This window comes from Sinocyclocheilus rhinocerous, unplaced genomic scaffold, assembly GCF_001515625.1.
Source record: "Sinocyclocheilus rhinocerous isolate Xijiao unplaced genomic scaffold, SAMN03320098_v1.1 scaffold611, whole genome shotgun sequence".
Lineage (NCBI taxonomy): Eukaryota > Metazoa > Chordata > Actinopteri > Cypriniformes > Cyprinidae > Sinocyclocheilus > Sinocyclocheilus rhinocerous.
The window spans coordinates 760,623-779,854 of NW_015623515.1; the positions used below are offsets into that span (position 1 = coordinate 760,623).

The 19,232-nt window shown below is 39.1% G+C and overlaps 3 protein-coding genes across 10 annotated transcripts in view; all 3 read left to right on the forward strand.

Moving 5' to 3' along the window:
* The window catches only part of LOC107709373 (TAF6-like RNA polymerase II p300/CBP-associated factor-associated factor 65 kDa subunit 6L), an 8,606-nt gene extending 5,348 nt beyond the window's left edge, over positions 1-3,258 (forward strand). For all 4 annotated transcript variants that reach the window (XM_016514010.1, XM_016513862.1, XM_016513941.1 and 1 more), the window contains one exon: positions 2,514-3,258. In XM_016514010.1, the coding sequence (XP_016369496.1) occupies positions 2,514-2,859 (346 nt within the window). In that variant the 3' untranslated portion in view covers positions 2,860-3,258. The remainder of the gene's footprint in view (positions 1-2,513) is intronic.
* Positions 3,259-4,748: 1,490 nt separating this feature from the next.
* On the forward strand, positions 4,749-11,787 carry kcnk7 (potassium channel, subfamily K, member 7). The gene is made up of 3 exons (XM_016516368.1): positions 4,749-5,085; positions 10,766-11,161; positions 11,417-11,787. Exons 1-3 carry the CDS (start codon positions 4,749-4,751, stop codon positions 11,785-11,787), a joined length of 1,104 nt encoding a protein of 367 aa, XP_016371854.1.
* A 4,300-nt stretch (positions 11,788-16,087) lies between these two features.
* ehbp1l1a (EH domain binding protein 1-like 1a) overlaps positions 16,088-19,232 on the forward strand; it is a 34,493-nt gene continuing 31,348 nt past the window's right edge. For all 5 annotated transcript variants that reach the window (XM_016514207.1, XM_016514346.1, XM_016514273.1 and 2 more), the window contains exons 1-2: positions 16,088-16,102; positions 17,055-17,317. In XM_016514207.1, the coding sequence (XP_016369693.1) occupies positions 17,214-17,317 (104 nt within the window). In that variant the 5' untranslated portion in view covers positions 16,088-16,102; positions 17,055-17,213. The remainder of the gene's footprint in view (positions 16,103-17,054; positions 17,318-19,232) is intronic.

A 19,232-nucleotide genomic window follows, 5' to 3' on the forward strand; every position in this document is an offset into this window, starting at 1 on the left:
TGTCTGACATCAGTGCACTTAACAGTAAACTTCACTTCACTTATTATAAATAACTTAAATAACACAAATAGAACAAAATATATATAAAAGTGCTGAATTTAATTCGCTCTCTGTTGTCTATGCTGCTCATCGTCTCATGAAGAGTCAGTCACGTAGGCTAATATAATCCGTCAAGTCCTCTCCCAATAAAGACGTAACTTTGCATTAATTAAATAATACAGCCATGAATGAGCGCATGTTGGAAATAAAAACACTAAATTTAATTCTCTGTCTGATGTCTATGCTCATCATTTGTCTCGTGAAGGGTTAGGGTTAGGGTTAACCCTAACCCTAACCGCAGTTTGAATATAGCTCTGTGTAAATGCATAGATAAACTGCGCTGTCAGCAGGCATTTCATAATCTAGAACGACAAAAACATTATTAGTAATTCTGATATAACATGCCAGTTGAGAAATGCAATAAAATACGATGTTTTGTTTGTTATATTTCAATATTCCAGAGAATATTATTCAGTGAATTAACATTATCCAGTGAATTATTCTTCACTCTTTAGCCTATTAAACAGCTTATAAACCAACTAAAACTGTAGTTTAAAATGAAGTTGATATAACTCCTTTCATTTATTTATTTTCTCCATTTGAAAACATTAGACCTTCTACATTTATTTTGCTTATTGTTAATATTAGTGTTGCTGCTGATGCTTTAAATAAAATGTTTTTTTATTGTTGTAATGTGAAGATTAAATTTAACATGAAAGACTGCTAATTTTCAACACTTTTTTTTAAGATGACTGAAAGGAGGAGAAACCAAAGTGAAGTATGTTCTTACTTCACTCAGTCATTTATTTACTTTATAACAGTAAATAAATATCGGTTCTGCATATCGGTTATCGGGCACATAAACATGCAAATAATTGATATCGGTATCGGTTATAAAATATCAATATCGGTCGATCACTAATTGTTAATGATAACCTTCAAATACAGACCTACTGTGAGTGTGAGCTACTAGGTTGTTAATAGATGGTGGATGCATTTGTTAAAGCCAGCATTATTTAGCTTATTTTTAAAATAATTGTTTAATGGTGGAATTCCTGGTGAATTACCCATGATCCTCCAAAGGAATCTCTGATTTGTGACAAGCAAATTGCGCCAAAAGATGACATAAGTCATTCTCTTTACACTCTCAGGCTGCTTCAATATTTGTGTGTGTGTTTATATATTGCAATAAATGTCAAATATATTGTTTACATGTATCTTTAAATTTCAAATCTTCTATTGTTTTCTTTTTGATTGCCGTTCGCAGTGTTTCTTGGGATTGTTTTTTTTCTACTATTCAATCCATTTAATCTTGTATCTTTGTCTTTTTGTCCAATTTTCAAATACAAATAATGTAATATTGTGATTCACCTCGTAACTGGTTAGAACATGGCTTCAACAAAGACTTTTTAAAAATCCCTATGATGAAAATGAATGGGAAAAATACTTAAGCCCTGCCTTAAATGATACGGACCCAATCATACATTACAGGGTGTCCGCGGGTCCTTAAAAAGTCTTAAAATGTCTTAAATAACGTTTTCCTAATAAAAGGCCTTAAAAAGTCTTAAAATGTCTTAAATTCAGATTCGATGGGTCTTAAGTATTTTTGGTCACATTAACGCTAAAATATCTAAAGTCTGACGGACCTAATGACTGTTTAAGTAACATACCATGACAAGTGAGCTATTTTGCTGAATATTCTCACGGCGCAAAAAGCATTCAAAACACCCACAGAGTGCACGCATTACGTGACGTCTAGACTAGTGCGTGCGCATTTAGAGTGTTCTTTCACTGCATGATTCAGTCTATTAAAATACATTTACAATGATCACAAAATTCAAGACATAGGGGCAGAAAATGTATATATTTATACCACTTCATATAGTTAATCAATTTCACATGAAGAGTGTCGTTTTTTTCTCCAAAAATTACCATGATTACAAATGTGACATTGATTTTTTTATTTTTTTTATTACAACAGTTCAATAAACGATGTTAATTAAGAGACTTACGTTTTAGACACCATATTGCCTGTTTTTGCATTATTTCGGCAACAAAAATAATTCCAAACACAGCCACACAGCGCTGTTTTGCATCTCTGAGCAACATGATGGTGTTTCATTCCTGAATGAATCAACTGTTTCTAAATGAATCAACTGTCTTGATTCGGTTCAATCGCAATGACTCATTTATTAACAGTGACTTGCTGCCACCTACTGGCGGTTTTAATTTCACATTTAAAGTATCTTTTTATTATTTAAATTATTCAAATTGCAGTATTCAATTTCATATAAGGTGGTATTAAAAAGGTCTTAAAAAGGTCTTAAATTTAACTTGTTCATGTCTGTAGAAACCCTGCATTAGCAAGTCCAAAATGTGTAGCAAAACTCGGTTCATATTATGATGATCACATTTTGTTGTTTTGTGTTGCGTGCATTTCTCACTGGTGGTCTCTTTTTGTCCCGTGTCTGCAGATCTCTTGCACGCTCCTCCTCCTCCTCCTCCTCATCTTCCGTCTCACGTTCCAGGTCATCTTCGTCACGTCCTGGTCGTTCAACCAGCCAATCCCGAGACATTTTCCCTAAAGCCCGCTTCCCGCTGCCTCAGGCTGGACCTCCTGCTTTCTCTTTCATCATTGGCGGGCGGCAGATGGGGCGACGCTGTCAGGGACGGCGCTTCCAGACGAGCTTTACTCCAACTCCACCTCTTACTACCCACCCACCTCGTGCTTATGCCCACAAGCTACCGGTCATAGGGAGAGTCAGCAAACCTGTGCGCCGCTGGACGTGTTCCCATTACTCACTTCACCTGCCGCTTTAAAATCCATGGACGATGTATGTGACGTTTAGAGACACATGATCACAGTGACATCTCATCAAATGGCTGCATCTGAGTAATTACAGATGAACAATTCTATATACTTTATGCAAACAAGGCAAGTTTTATTGTGAGGAAATTATTTTGAATCAATATCCAGGATTTTTAGGCTATAGCTCTACTGATTCTGATCAGTAGCATCAACTTTGAATTCTCTTATAGTTATTTCTGTTTGTATTGCCGATAGTATAATAGAACCTGACACCAAATAGAGTTTATTTTTAAAGTACTTAGAGCAGGATGAAGCCGAACAGATTATTCTATACAATTGCCTTGTTTATTAGAGTATTTATGTATGAGTAAATGTCCTTTTTTACGTTTTTTTTTTTTTTTGTAATGATGTAGGCCTGTATAAATAAAAACATTATGTAATGTACTCGTGTGATACTTTATTATTTTGTATTTAAACTGCCCAGTCTGCTTATAATGCCAATGATTTTCATTTTTCTTAGGCCTGGTATAATAAGCTGCATGTAAAATCTAAACAGTCCCATCATGACCCCCTTTAATTAATTTACCAAAAACAGTGCTTAATGCATTACTCTAAAGGAGTTAAAATTATTATTTTTATTTAAAAAAAAAAGAGAGAGGTTTTAGAATTGTTCCAGAGAATAATTCTTCAATCGTTATGCATTTTAATTAATCTAAAGCATTCTTTTTAAAGGGACAGTTCATCAGGCTTTGTATTCTTTCATTGAACACAAAGGAAAGTTAACCCAGTCCTGGAATGTTTTCTTATTTCTGTACAATTGAAGAAAATAGAGATGTACTTGGTGCATCATTCATGCCAGTGATGCGATGCCTTCATAATGATGTAGGCCTGTATAAATAAAAACATTATGTAATGTACTCGTGTGATACTTTATTATTTTGTATTTAAACTGCCCAGTCTGTTTATAATGCCAATGATTTTCATTTTTCTTAGGCCTGGTATAATAAGCTGCATGTAAAATCTAAACAGTCCCATCATGACCCCCTTTAATTAATTTACCAAAAACAGTGCTTAATGCATTACTCTAAAGGAGTTAAAATTATTATTTTTATTTAAAAAAAAAAGAGAGAGGTTTTAGAATTGTTCCAGAGAATAATTCTTCAATCGTTATGCATTTTAATTAATCTAAAGCATTCTTTTTAAAGGGACAGTTCATCAGGCTTTGTATTCTTTCATTGAACACAAAGGAAAGTTAACCCAGTCCTGGAATGTTTTCTTATTTCTGTACAATTGAAGAAAATAGAGATGTACTTGGTGCATCATTCATGCCAGTGATGCGATGCCTTCATGATGTACCAATTCTCAATTCTCATTGATTAACTTAAATTTCAGTCTGTTCACCACAAAGCTATCGTATGGCTCCAGAAGACTTGGAACATAAAGCATGACTACTTTTATGGTAATTTTATGATGCTTATACTGTTCTTTTTGGGGTTTGACTGTTACTGGTTACTGTTTGTATCTTTCCGTACATTCTTCAAAATTCTTAATTTTTGTTCCATAGAAAATCTCACGGTTTTAGAGCAACATGGGGGTGAGTAGGTGTCAGAATTTTAAAATATTCCTTTAAGATATAAAGTTCTGTTCTGATGACAACTGGACTATTGCCAGTCTCTAGAGAAGTAGTTGATGCAGCTTCTTCATCATTTGAAAAGTTTGGTTTAGGTGCTGCTTTACCAGACAGGTGAAGGCTGATGGTGTCGCAGATGTCTGCTGACCTGATGCATTAAACTTTCAGCATGAGTTGAACTCTCCATGTCAGAGCCCAGGTTTGGTTACACATGCCGCACTTTAACATTCTGCCATACTGAAGCAATATACAAACAAAACTAGTTTCATAATGGCTATTTGTGCTGATAAAGCTCTGACTTTTCTACGTGTTCACGCGTTCACGTTTATGTTGATAGCGTATGGCCTCTTCGTCGTCATCGGTGCTGTTGTTTTGATGATACTGGAGCAACCGGAGGAGAATTTGCTCGTTAAAGAGGTCCGTGAACTAAAAGCGCTTTTTTTGGCAGATAACCCGTGTGTTGAGGAGAGCAGTTTGGATCGTTTGTTGATAAACGTGCTTTCTGCGAGTAAACGCGGCGTGGCCACACTGGAGTCCGCCAGCGATGAATGCAACTTCGACTTCACGTCGTCGCTGTTTTTCGTCATTACCTTCCTCACGACCACAGGTGAGAAGCAGTCGGACACTCATTACAATGCTGGCTGAATGCATCACGTTAAAAACTACCGCTATTATTAAACACAAAAAGTTCTTTAAAAATCGCCGTCCCAGTTACTATTGTAATTGTCTAATATTCGGATTATTTAACTTTTGGAGCAATACAGCTCAATATCTGCTGAGAGGCTGTCTAATGTCATATGTTGACTAAAAGAAGCAAGTGACACTGTTGTTTACGGCCAAGAAGCAAATATAAATTTATTGCACCATTTATCTGTTTGTCTCCCTGTCTTGTTTGTTTAGATCTATTAATCCTATAGCTCTTTCAGAGTAGCCTACAGCTATGTATTTAAGTCTGCACACTCAAAATATTTATTTATTTATTTATAACTTGGATTAACCATAGTTTATTTATTACAGTCAACAAACCAAATGCTCTGTTACTGAAGCCTGATTTGTTCACGTTTGTGTAGCTGCACAAACCCAATGGCGCTTTAGCCCTGGCGGAGCCGACGTGTAGCCTATAGGGGCCGTTCACATGTCGCGCCTAAAAACGCGTGGAAAACGCTAGGCGCGCCGCTTTCTGCTTTTTTCCAAAGCTTTCGGGCGCTTGCGCTCCGGAGGCGTCTGCCGTTGCTAAGCAACCATGACCTGCGCTCTCCTTGAAGACGCGGAAGTTTCAGCAAAGGATAAATGGATTTGCAGCACTAAAAATCGCTTGCAGTAGTTCTGCTACTAAATCCCCAATGGCGCTTTAGCCCTGGCGGAGCCGACGTGTAGCCTATATAAGGGGCCGTTCACATGTCGCGCCTAAAAACGCGTGGAAAACGCTAGGCGCGCCGCGGACGCGCCTGGAAAAAATGTCGCTTCCATTATGAGCGTGCCTGCCACGCGTCTACATTTGAAATAACGAACTTGAGCACGCAAAAGACGCGATATGTGAACGGCCCCTTAGTCGGCTCACAGCGCCATTTCATCAAAATCTTCTCCTTCCGCGATGAGAATCATCTCTTCGCTGACTCTGCAAGAAGCCGATGAAAGAAGATGGAAAAAAGCTCAACCCGCTCGCTGCCGTTGAAGAGCCCCCGGCAGAGGACGAGTCTCCCCTGCGGCCATCCGGCACTTTCTAAAAGAGCAAATTAGAGCAAATTTCCAGCGTGCGTTGTTGCAAATGTCGCGCCGCGAGTGCAGGCGACACACTCACTGTGCCTGTCTGACTCGTGCAAGGACTCCTAGCACGAGTTATACGGGCACAGCGAGTGTGCCTGGGCAGCGCCCACGCAGAGGCTGCGCTCACTGACGGCTCATGTTCACATTACGAGAATACGAGTTTGTCCAGTCTTCGCTCAAGTATCGCCGCCTTCACTGAAGGCGGTACTTCCGGCTCTGCTCTCCTGTTTCCTTTCTCTCCTAAGAGGAAGAAACAGCGGAGCAGCGGCTCTCTCTCAACGGGTGCAAGTGGTGTCACGTCGGCCCAGCGCCCGCGTTCCCCCCTCTCCGCCTGGTCGCTTCAGTGTGCTTCGCACAAGAGGATCAACGCCCCTCTTCTGCAGTGAGCGGCTTGGCTTCCTTTGGCGCCTCCAAGGAAGAGATTACCGTCGATGACTCTATTTGTCCTTGACAGCATCAGACGCTGAAGAATTGTGCGCTTCCGACGAGGAGCCCGAAGCCCTCCCTTCTTCCCAACCATCGCGGCCGAAACCGGACAGTGAGCTGATCCGTGTTTTCTCCAAGGCGGTGGAGATCTGAGTAATTTGCCTCGGCCGGAACTCCCTCAAAAACAGCTCGATTTTTACAGCCGCTACTTCCTTGCTCCCAAAAAAGATGGCGGGCTGAGACCAATTCTGGATCTTAGACATCTGAATCACTCGCTTATGCGCCGGCCGTTCAAGATGTTAACTATCAAACAGATCCTCACCCACATTTGCCCTGAGGACTGGTTTTTAACAGTGGACTTGAAAGATGCTTACTTTCACATCCACATAGCCCCCCATCACAGGCCGTTCTTGAGATTCGCATTTGAGGGAGTGGCCTACCAATATACAGTCCTACCATTTGGACTGTCTCTGCCCCCTTACACTTTTATGAAGTGCATAGACGCAGCTCTTTCCCCTCTGAAGCAGATGGAAATCTGCATACTCAACTACCTCGATGACTGGCTGATCCTGGCCAGATCAGAACGGGAATTAGTCGCTCACAGAGCGCTGTTACTCAGCCACTTGGAGCGCCTCGGGTTGAACATCAACCTTCTGAAGAGTCATTTGTTCCCCAGACAGCGAGTGGTCTTACTGGGGACAATTTTGGACTCTGCCCAGATGCGGGCTTGGGTCACGCTGGAATGGTCCCTGACTATTCAGCGACTGGCGGTGTCCCTAAAACCAGGAACGTCTTGTCCCCTCAATGTTTTCCAGAGGCTGCTCGGCCTCATGGCTGCCACCTCCTCTGCGATTCCCTTGGCCCTGCTTCACATGCGGCCTCTCCAATTTTGGCTCAAAGCCAGAGTCCCGCCCCACACTTGGTGCCTGGGACGCTTTTATATCAAGGTAAACCATCGCTGTATCAACGCTGTGGCCCCTTGGACAACTTCACGCCTGTTTCAGTCAGGCGTACGGTTGGGACTGACCTCCAAGAGGAAGGTGGTTATGACAGATGCTTCCAACTTAGGTTGGGGAGCTCTGCTGGAGGGCAATCCGGCATCCGGCTCCTGATCAGCCCCGGAACGGCGCCTGCATATAAACTGTCTAGAGCTCCTAGCAGTTTTTCTGGCCCCGAAAACCTTCCTGCCGGCCATACGCGGGCACCATGTCCTGGTCCATTTGGACAACATGACAGTGGTGGCCTACATCAATCGCCAAGGCGGTCTGAGGTCTCACTCCCTTTACAGGTTGGCTTGACACTTCCTATTCTGGGCACAGAACGAACTCCTTTCTCTAAAAGCGGTTCACGTGCCGGGCAGTCTGAACCATGGCGCAGTCCAGAGGCAATGTGGCTCCAGGAGAATGGACCCTACATCCTCATACGGTTCAAGAAATTTGATCTGTCTTCGGGAAGGCAGAGGTAGACCTCTTCGCCTCAGAAGACACCTCTCACTGCCCAACTTATTTCTCGATACAGTGAGATGCTCTGGCCCACGATTGGCCCAGTGCTCGCCTGTACGCCTTCCCCCCCCAATAGCCCTGCTTCCTCAGGTCATCAAACAGGTCAGGGAGAAGAAATGCTTAGTTCTCTTGGTGGCCCCACACTGAAGGAACCAGGCTTGGTTCCCCGAGTTAGTGCAGCTCTCAGTAGCTGCCCGTGGCCGATACCACTGAGATGAGATCTTCTCTCGCAGGCGAAAGGCATGATTTGGCTTCCCCGGCCAGAGCTGTGGAGCCTTCATGTATGGAGTCTCGACGGGAGCCTACGCAGCTCCCAGCGAGAGTAAATAATACCATTTTAGCGGCTAGAGCACCATCTACAGGATGCCTTTACACCCTTAAATGGTCAGTCTTTCGTGACTGGTGTACTGCACGAAGCCTGGAACCAGTATCTTGTGACATGTCCCACGTGCTATCCTTTCTACAAGAGTTGCTGGACAAGGGGCGCGCCCCTTCCACACTCAAAGTTTACGTGGCAGCTATTGCAGCGAATCATTCCCTCGAAGCTGGCCATTCGATCGGCAAAGTTTGTTGTCTGATCGTTAAGTTCTTGAAGGGCGCTTGGAGATTAAATCCTCCTCGTCCTCAGACTGTACCGATCTGGGACTTGTCAATAGTCCTTAGGGCCCTACGGGGTCCTCCGTTTGAGCCGCTACATTTGGCCGAACTACGCCATTTGTCACTGAAAACCGCTCTGCTACTGGCACTAGCATCCGTCAAGCGAGTGGGTGACTTACAAGCACTGTCAATCAGTGCTTCCTGTCTGGAGTTTGGGCCTAGCGACTGTAAAGTCGTCCTCAAGCCTAGACATGGATACGTTCCGAAGGTGCTCTCAACTCCGTTCAGAGCCCAAGTTATTACCCTTCTGGCGCTCCCCGCTGCAGATGGTGAGCAGGTTATCTGCCCTGTCAGGGCCCTGAGAATATATCTTGAACGCTCCAGCCTGTTCAGACAGTCGGAGCAGCTTTTCGTTTTCTTTGGAGGTCGCTCTAAGGGGTTGCCGGTTACAAAGCAAAGACTGTCCCGCTGGATAATTGATGCTATAGCCTTGGCTTATGCCTCAGAAGGTTAGCAGTGCACCATAGGTGTGAGGGCCCACTCCACTAGAGGAATGGCCTCCTCCTAGGCTTGGTCCAGCGGAATCTCTATTGGTGAGATATGTGCGGCCGCCGGCTGGTTGTCGCCGTCCACGTTTGCCAGATTTTACAGTCTAGATGTCCCTGCTCTCCAAGCAGCGATTTTATCGGATTAAACTGCTTATTTCTCCCTACGGTGGAAATAGCTATGTCCAAAAGTCCTCAGCTATGCTCGGGACTCAGTTGGCTCATGTTCTCTAGGGGCCCTTAACTTAAGTGCTCCAGAACTGGGCTCGCAGAGCGGCTTAAGGCCAAAGAATACTTCGGCCGCACGCGTCCGCTCACCATCCACATTTTGTAATTTTTGTCATCAAGTGGGCTCGCGCACAGCCGAGCACCCCATCCGCGTGCAGGCAATTTTTTGAGACCGCGCGTACAACAGCGCATGCACGAGGTGAATGTTGAGACAGAGTAAGTGGTACTGCGCATGTGTCGAGCTCGTCCGTCTGCGCTCATCCTCAGTTGAGTATACTTTGAAAGCTGTGCAGACGCGGCTGTGCGGAACGCAACGGAAGGCGGAATGTGAAGTATTCCCGGGCCTTTAGTCTGCTTCTGCTGATAGCACGGCATGATTTGATTCGTTCCCCATACACAACGTGAAGTGAATGTTCGAAAGGGAACGCTCCGGTTATTGACGTAACCTCGGTTCCCTGAGATCCCTGAGATGCTGTGTCACTTGCCGTGCTATAAGCTGCACGCGAATCGATGATTGTCACTTCAGTTGAATGATTCTGATTAAATGGCGCTGCAAGCCGACTTATATACATGTTGGCTCCGCCCTTTCTGGCGGGCTAAAGCGACATTGGTTTGTGCAGCTACACAAACGTGAACAAATCAGGCTTCAGTAACAGAGTAAACAGAAGTTTACCCATACACAACGCTCGTTCCCTTATCTCAGGGAACCGAGGTTACGTCAGCAACTGGAGCGTTCTCTTTAGTTTATATTTAAAATTATTTATTTTGTATTTTAATCTTAATATGCACACAAAATTTTTTATTTATGTATATGTGCTTTAGAACTTGAATTTTAAGCATTTTTGTCATTTATTTACTTATTATTTGTTTGTTTGTTTGTTTTTACATTTAGTTTTAAATTTAAATCCGTTTATATTCAAATTTAACTAGAGAGTGACTAATAATTTATATGGTTTATTTGACAATGATTGGTCTACCAGTATCATGCAGTGTAATTTGGCCATCACATTTATTAATACTTGTCAAAAGGGACAGCTATCTTTAAAGCCGTTTTATTTTAGTATCAGTGATATACTGTTATAGTTGAGATGATGAGAAATGTTGCTTTGGCATCTATCTGAAATATTATTTAAAATTATTTTTATTTCAATTTATTATTATTTTTTTATTTCAAGTAACAAATACTTTTTTATGGTATTATTTAACTGTAATAACCCTGCAGGTTATGGCACCACTGTGCCTCTTTCGGATGAGGGCCGTTTGTTTTGTGTTGTGTACTGTCTTGTGGGAATCCCCTTCACCCTGCTGCTGCTGTCCAGCCTCACTCATGCCCTCCTGCCCTGGGTAACACACACCCCTATTCACAACCTTCAAGTCTTCTGGGGACTGTCTCGCAACAATGCAGCGTTGCTGCACTGCAGCCTTCTGGCCTTTTGCACAGCGACATTGTTTTTTCTTCTGCCTGCTGGTGCCCTCTGCCTGCTGGAGAACGACTGGAATTACCTGGAGTCGCTGTATTTTTGTTTTATCTCACTTAGCACCACAGGACTTGTTGACTATCTGCCCGGCAGGACACAAAGCCGAGCAGCACGTCAGTGGCTGGAGTTTGCAACCTCCTGTAAGTTATGTATATTGTAGTGGTTGGGAGTAGAGATATACCCAAGCCTTATTAAGCTTTTAGTTAGTTAGTTAGTAAAATGAATTGAAAAAAGTGATGGAGATTCTTAGAAAGTTGTATTTTCAAACTGTGAAATTTTATTTAGAGACCATATTGACTTAAATTTACTTTACTTGGTCTTTAAAGGGTCTTAAAAGTCTTAAATTTACTTTTTACAAAACCTTAACAAACCCTGATTTAGACCCTCTTTTTCAGGTTACCTGATGGTTGGACTGATTGTCTTGCTTGTGGTTATGGAAAGTTGCTGGGAACTGCAGCAGGTTCAAGCCATCATGCGTTTTTTCGCTGGACCGTGGCAGGGTGAGCTGAAGGGGGTGGGTTTGGATGAGCTTGTGCTCAGTGGAGACATGACAGGTGCAGAGGAGGAACCTCATTACACCCTTCCTATATCCACCATCTCCCCTGCTTTCACAGACTCACCTGCCACTCCAACAATAGAGCTGCCACCAGTCTTTGGCCTGACACCCATAGCAGCCACCAAAGAAAATATTCCCCCTTCACTAAGACCAGATCTGTGTCAATCCACTTCCACTTCACAACTGATACAATGGAACTGGACATTGTAAGAATAAATTATATCTACGAATGAAGCTGGAAACCACTAGGTGGCGATATCGGTTCCTTTTCTTTAATACTCTTTGGATTGTGAAGAGTCGATACAAAAGTTTATTTATTTAATCATTCATTCATTCTTTTGAACTTGTTGGATTAAGTATGCAAAACTTCATTCATTTAAACTTGTTGGATTATGCATTTATTTTTTCTTAGTAGTCAACTTACTAAATGCATGATATATTTGTATTTTAGATTTTAGATTTATTGCAATCCTAATATTTAAGTCTACACATATCATATACAAATACAAAGCTTTTCTTATTTATTTACTTATTTATTTATTTATTTATCAATCAATCATATTAAATTTATATATTTTTATATTACGTTCTAAACTAGATACTGATTCAAAAAAGAAACAATATTTTATAAGTAGTCAGTGTTTGGACTTGGATATATATATATAATTCTTTTTTTTTTTAATAGTAAAGGTATAATACCAAAAAAGTTTGGGGTTGGTAGGTTTTTGCAAAAAGTCTCTTATGCTCACCAAGCCTGCACTTATTTTACCAAAAGTATAGTAATATTGTGAACTATTATTAAAATTAATAATAGTTTAATATTAAACCTGTAGAATTAAATTATCTGTAAAATATACTTTGAAATGTAATTTATTTCTGTGATGGCTAAGCTGCATTTTCAAAAATGTTACTGTTACTTTTGATCAAATTTAATGCATTATTGATCCCAAGCTTTTGAATTGTAGTGTATAATGACCAAAACTATCATATATTTTACGTTTTTCAAAGTAGCCACCCTAGATTACAGCATGTGATACATCCTGGGAGTAAAATATTAAAATGCTTCTCATGTATTTTGGACTCTTTTTTTTCTTTTCTGTTTTTTTCTTCTTCTAAAATTCATCAATTTAAAAAGTAAATACATACATTACAATTTAAGTTTTGTAAAGAAATTCAATACAGACACCGTTTATCTTCAAAATCATTTAATGATTCAGAATGTATTTGATGATCACGATTTTTTAATTCATTCAAGTATGTCAAGTATGCAGCCTATTACAATAAAAATATTCAAATTGAGATGCTCATGTTTCACATGTTGTTCTTCACAGTTGCAGCGGGGAGGGAGCAGGTGTGTGTGTGTGTGTGTGTGTGTGTGGGATGGTAACTCAGAATCTGTGCCCAGTGCTGATGGCTCTGCCAGTCTCACATAAACACACTTCACTGGCTCTACCTCTTACTTTGCAATGAGGTCATATTCTTCTATTATGGTCTTCAGTCTTTTACAGTCCAATTCTGCTGTTGCCTAGTTGTGCTGAAGCAGAGGGTGCATTTATGTTCACTTAATTACTTTTAATGCATAGTTTTGTGTGTGTGTGTGTGACAAAATGTTTCCTTTTAATTGAAAATACCATCATGTTTACTGTATGTAGGTATACTGTTTTGCACTTTCTAAATGTTTGGCTTTTAAAGAAGACAAAAGCCCAATAACTTTTGTCCCTAAGTATAAACAGAATATTACGTAGTATTTTTATTTTATCACATCACTTCAAAATCTGGTTACATTTATATGTATTACATTTTGTGTGTATTGAAACGGCTGCTTCTGAGATCTGTTGATATGTTTAGAAGAGTTGTATGTAGGTCAGGACTGAAGTAAAGTTAGACCCCAAAAGCTGGCGCAGTGCTGGGTAACCAAACCTCAACCCAATTTTAGTCACTTGAATTAAACAGTAGTTTAATAAGCTGCCCCCAAAAAAACAGGATTATAAATAGCAAACGCGTAGGATAAAAATAGGAAATAAGTAAGATTGTTTCCCCTCAAATTATCCTAATGGCAGAACTGCTGACATCTGTTAACAAACGCAGGACACAAGTCTTTGACCGAAAGAGGCGTGACGTGAACTTCCCAGAGGAGTTGAAGAAATTATAGGGGGTTCCCCGCTCATTTACTGTGAGGACCATGAAGCATAAACAACATTTTTCCAAAACCCTGCTGGCCTTAAACTTTTTAAATCCTCAGCAGGTCAGTACAGTACAGAGCTCATTAAATCAAACATTTAACATTTCGTTGGCTTTTAAACAATAAAAAACATTTTAAATATATTAAAGCCATTTTTGACACATGCATGCGGTATATACATATGACCTTGTTACCAAAGTGCCTAATGCTTTCACAATGTCAACTGCTCTTTCATTCAGATTGACAGTTAGCAGGTGTTACATGCATGTCTATATTTGTCACGCTGGTTTAAATGTTATCTCTGATCGTGAACAGATGGGGTAACTGACACAATATAGTTTTCCACACTAGAAAGTGAGGTGTGTTGAAAGGTCATGAAATGTTATCTTCCTGTGATATTAAGTTCATATTGTTTATTGTTCATATTGTGCTCTTAAAGAATGCAAGATGATAAGATTGGTCATCTGGAATCTAGGTTTGAGGCAGCTCTTAAATGTCTGTTTCTTATTGGTGATAATTGTTTAAATCAGTTACTTTGGTTGATCTGTCCACTTTTAGAATTGCTAAAAACATTTAGAAAAAAAAATGCAATGAATATAAAAAATATCATTACAATTTCCCCAAATAAAGCGAGTTTCAAAAATCTGAGACCACAATGAAGATCAATAAAAATTTCCTCAAGATCTAATTTAATTTGATTTAATTTTTAAAATTTTTGATTTAAACATTTAAAAAAAATGTTTCTGTACTATTCATAGGTAATTAGACGAATGTAAGTAAATCTGTGAGACTGATCATATGAATTCTGTTTTTCGGAAGGTCAGATGTTCTTGTTTCCATTGAAGCACAAGATGCTCTTTGGATCATTCTCAAATCATGCTGGAGAACATGATCATCAGGTCTTAATAATGTTTGATCAAGTTCATGCCAGTTCAGCTGGTGATTTTTTTATCATATAGTTTTTTTGTATTTTTTCACTCTGATTGTTATGCTGATTATAAATTTTTTCCATACACAACTTATTTTTAAAATGTTTTTTTGAAACAAGACTCTCCAAAGCTGCATTGGTTTGGTCAGAAATACAGTATAAATAGTAATATTTTGAAATATTATTACATTTAAAAGAACTGTTACTTTGAACATTTTGTCAGAATTCTTTGATCAACAGAAATTGCATTTATTTGAAATAGAAAAAATAGAATTTTTTTTGTAACAATGTGAATGTTTACTGACACTTTTGATCAGTTTAATTAACCTTTTGAATAGTAGTGTCCATTTTGTCACTGTTATTGCAAGCAGTCATTGTTATGGCTGAAATGGTTTAGAGATGAAACTAAGAAATGTACCAATGGCACTCAGATTTGTTTAGGCTTGTCTTCTTTTAGAACATTTCCTGCAGTTGGTACTTGAGGAGGTCAATGCCACAGGAAAACAGGAAGTACTGAGACCACGACAAGCTCAACTAACAGGAAGTGTACGGCTGTGAGCGGGAACCTTATTCGTGATCTGTAGGTTTATATGATGTCTCTCTCTTTCTCTTCCCTTTCCCGATCCCTCTATCAATATACTGTTATTCTTGGCTTGATGAACAAATTAAAATGACCCAACTAGTTCAATTAATCTGTTGTCATATTCCAGAAAGGACTTCAGAAGAGACATTTCTGTAATAAAAGACAAGAGCAGCTTGAAGCAAGTTAACCTCACCAAAACATGACTTTTTAGGTAGTTGGAACCATATTTTGGCGTGCTAGATTGGGCGTTTTGGATAGAGGATCTCGGTGGATTTATTTTGGATCTGGTCATCTTTTCTAAAGACTACAACAAAGCAGAGCTTCAGAGATTTTGATCTTGCTTTGCGTGCAGAACTTCTCCTTTGGTTTTGGACTTGCTACACCTGCCAAAGCTAATCTAAACTCTCATCAGCAGGGGCAAGTTTCAGCCTGTCCCACTCACACTGATCTAGAATCAGCTCCAGGTGCCCATATTAGGATCACAATGATGCTATGATGTCTACAAAACTGGTCTCAGGTCATAATAACATAACATCAGGCTATCTGCTGCACAAGCTACCTGCTATTTTAGCCACACCTAAACCTATAGTTCAAATAGTATGACTGTACTGAGCAAGAACTAACAGTCGACTGTATCAGTTATAGAAGCAATGCAAAGTAATATCCCACTCTTGTTGACACTAGTCTTTGGTTTCATCCTATTGTTTAAAGCACAGTGAAAAAAACTGCTTGCGAATGAGGTAATGGTGACCTTTAACCTTTCACAGAGTGCTTTGAATAGCCCTGCCAACCTCCATTCACTTCAACAAGACAAACTGCTTCCCATGGCAAGGTAAGAAATATTACTTCGCCTTACCCAGAAGGAAAGATCTGTACTATATATCACATTTTCTTTGTTCCTGATAATATTTTTACAGTTCATTTTACATGCTGACAATGGTGGGGCATGTTGTCACATTGTAATTTGTCAATAAACAGTCTTTGTCTTTTTAGTCTGTTAAACGGTAAAACAATCATTAAGCACAAAACGATTCATGAATGTGAATGAATTCATCAACATAAAAAAAAAAATTAATAGTGTAGAAACAATTTTCACATAGAAATTGCTAGTAAATTTTACTGTTATAAAAAAAACAGCAAGTAATACATTGAACTAAATGTGAATTTTTAAGTAGAAAATGTACACATAATCTTTATTTACAACTTAGAAAAATAAGTTTACAGTGTATATAATATTGTTATTAATTATTATATAATAGGCCTATTGTAACAATATTATATATATATATATTAAATATTTGTTTAATATTAATTTATATTTTATATATATATTATATACACTGTAATATAAATAAGGTGCAACTGATATACGATAAAAAAAAATTGATTTGTTTTTAAATTGTATTTCTATTTATAATAGAATTTTAATTTGCAGGACAGAATTCTCTAGACCTAAGCGTGATGTCTGAAAGCTTAAAACTGCTGATAAAGCAAACACGCATTTGTGGACTTTTTAATCAAAACCTAAGCCCTATTACATAAATATGGCTATATAAAAATGGCTACAATATTAACTTAACGAGGAAAATAAGACTATAGCCTACTCCCTAACACTTTATTGTCTTATTACATTGACTATAGGGCTATAAATATATAAAATATATAAAAACCCTGCATTTCTGTTTCCCCGGCCACTCCAAGGGTTTGCTGTGCAGGATATGTCAGTTCAACCCAAGTGGTTGGTTGTATGTTTCCTCTGATCTGTCTGCGCTTATCTTCTGCAGCCTTCACTTTGACATTTGGAGCGTGTGTGAATGAGGAGCGGGGCGCGGAGCTGCCGTCCCTGAAACATCGGGGGTAGGCGAAGTGACACAGCAATTCCCACGATGTATTTTTAATTCACCAGTCTCTTCTGTGAGGAATTATCTAATATAAGTGCAGTCATGACATCGGTTTGGAAGAGGCTTCAGCGCGCTGGCAAAAGAGCGTCGAAGTTTCAGTTTGCCGCGTCCTTTCAAGAACTCACCGTAGAGTGCACTAAGAAGTGGTAAGAAATGCGATTTCTCTTTTCATTGTCATGTACTGTTGTTACACACTATCGTATATGTTTAACGTTTCTTTTAAGGTTGAAGTAGCTACAGTAACACCAGTCTAGAAAGCGACGCGACGCTATAAAAATAGAACGCATCGCTCTCATTATAAACAACAAAACTTGTGTGGTTGCAGTGGGTAGTGATGGTGTAGTTTACTGTCAGTGTGTTGTGGCTCATGAACGGACAGTATATGAGGGCTTGTTTACTCTGGCAAGCACATTTCTGTTTTTGTTATTGGTTCCTCCGCGTATACTTCCGTTTTACTTGCAGTTCTCCCGAACACATTCATCTTAATGGTTCCACTTGAAGCGCATCTTCAAGGACAGTTTCATTAGCAGCTGCAGACCAATTTCATTAAGCCCTGTTTATGTGATACTCTTCAATTCTGATGATGATGGGAAGGTCTTAGACATGTTGATAAACGAAGCAACTAACCATAGCCATTTATTTCCATTCAGTCATGCACATAGTCTTTTATTATATGTATTTCAATATTTCAAAAACATTTGTTCCGTCAAATTTGCTAGCGTTTATCTAGATTGCAGCTCTGCACACTCATTTTCTAAAGTGCAGGAGGTGCATTCTGGGGTGGTTTTATTGAAGGAGTGCTTGTTGAGCACTTGTTGATTGCTTTTCCTTTATTTTACTGTCCAACTCATTCATTAAGCACAGTTTCAAGTCAAGCCAAGTGGAGCTTTATTGTCATGCTGCTACATGTGTGGACATAGACGAAATGTTGTGTCTCGCAGGACCAGGGTGCTACATAATAATTAAACATATATAAACATACAACAACAGAAGTATAAAAACAATTATAAACCTATTCACAGCTAACCATCTGACTATACATATACTATAAATAGTTGGCTATACATACACATAATCTGAGAGGTTTATTTTTGTATACAAAACTAAATTCAAGCGTGGAAGCATTTAGATAAAAATGATTTTTAAGAAACAATCAGAAAAAAATCAGTCAGGTGTGCCAGACTTCTTATTGGCAGTGTGGCAAATCCAAACAGACCTTGCATTAGACACATAGGCTATGTCTTAATATGTCGAGGAAGGATGTGTTTCATATAAAGAGTTCTAGTGTCCTTTATTTGCTTAGTTATTAGTTGAGTTCAGTCATCTAAACCTGACATAATTTCAATGCAGTTCTCTCAATAATCCCTTTTAGCAAATAAATGCTTCTGAATTGTAGGCTGTCAATCTTGAAAATGTATTATTTTCCTGACAGTCAACATCATAATGTGCATTAGCATCATGTGACAGTGAATGTTTGTGGTAATCGATATTCCATCAAAACAATGTTAGAAGAAGGATAATAAGGATCCATATTCTTGTCTTTATCATAGAGAGTTAAGAGAAACATGGCTAGCTCAGAAGAATTTGTAGTATGTGGAATGGCTGGAATGATTAAAGATGTTTATTTTTGTTTTTATTTATTTTAGTGAAAACTAGGCATCAAGCCTAGAAAGCAGACAGAACTATTACATCCTATGTTGTAGACATGCCTTTATTTATTAGCTGAAACATGTTCACTTTTGAGACACTACATTGTTGTTCACTTTGACAACACTATATGGTTAGCCTTTTATATACTATTGTTCAAAAATTTATTTTTGAACTCTCTTGCTCATCAAGGTTGCATTTATTTAATCAAAAATACAATAAAAACAGTAATGCTGTGAAATAGTATTACAATTTAAAATAGTTACCTGTTTTGTAATATATTAATAATAATTTTTAATAATTTTTAATTTGTAATAATTGTAATATATTTTAGTGCTGTCAAACGATTAATCGCGATTAATCGCATCCAAAATAAAAGTTTTTGTTTACATAATATATGTGTGTACTGTGTAT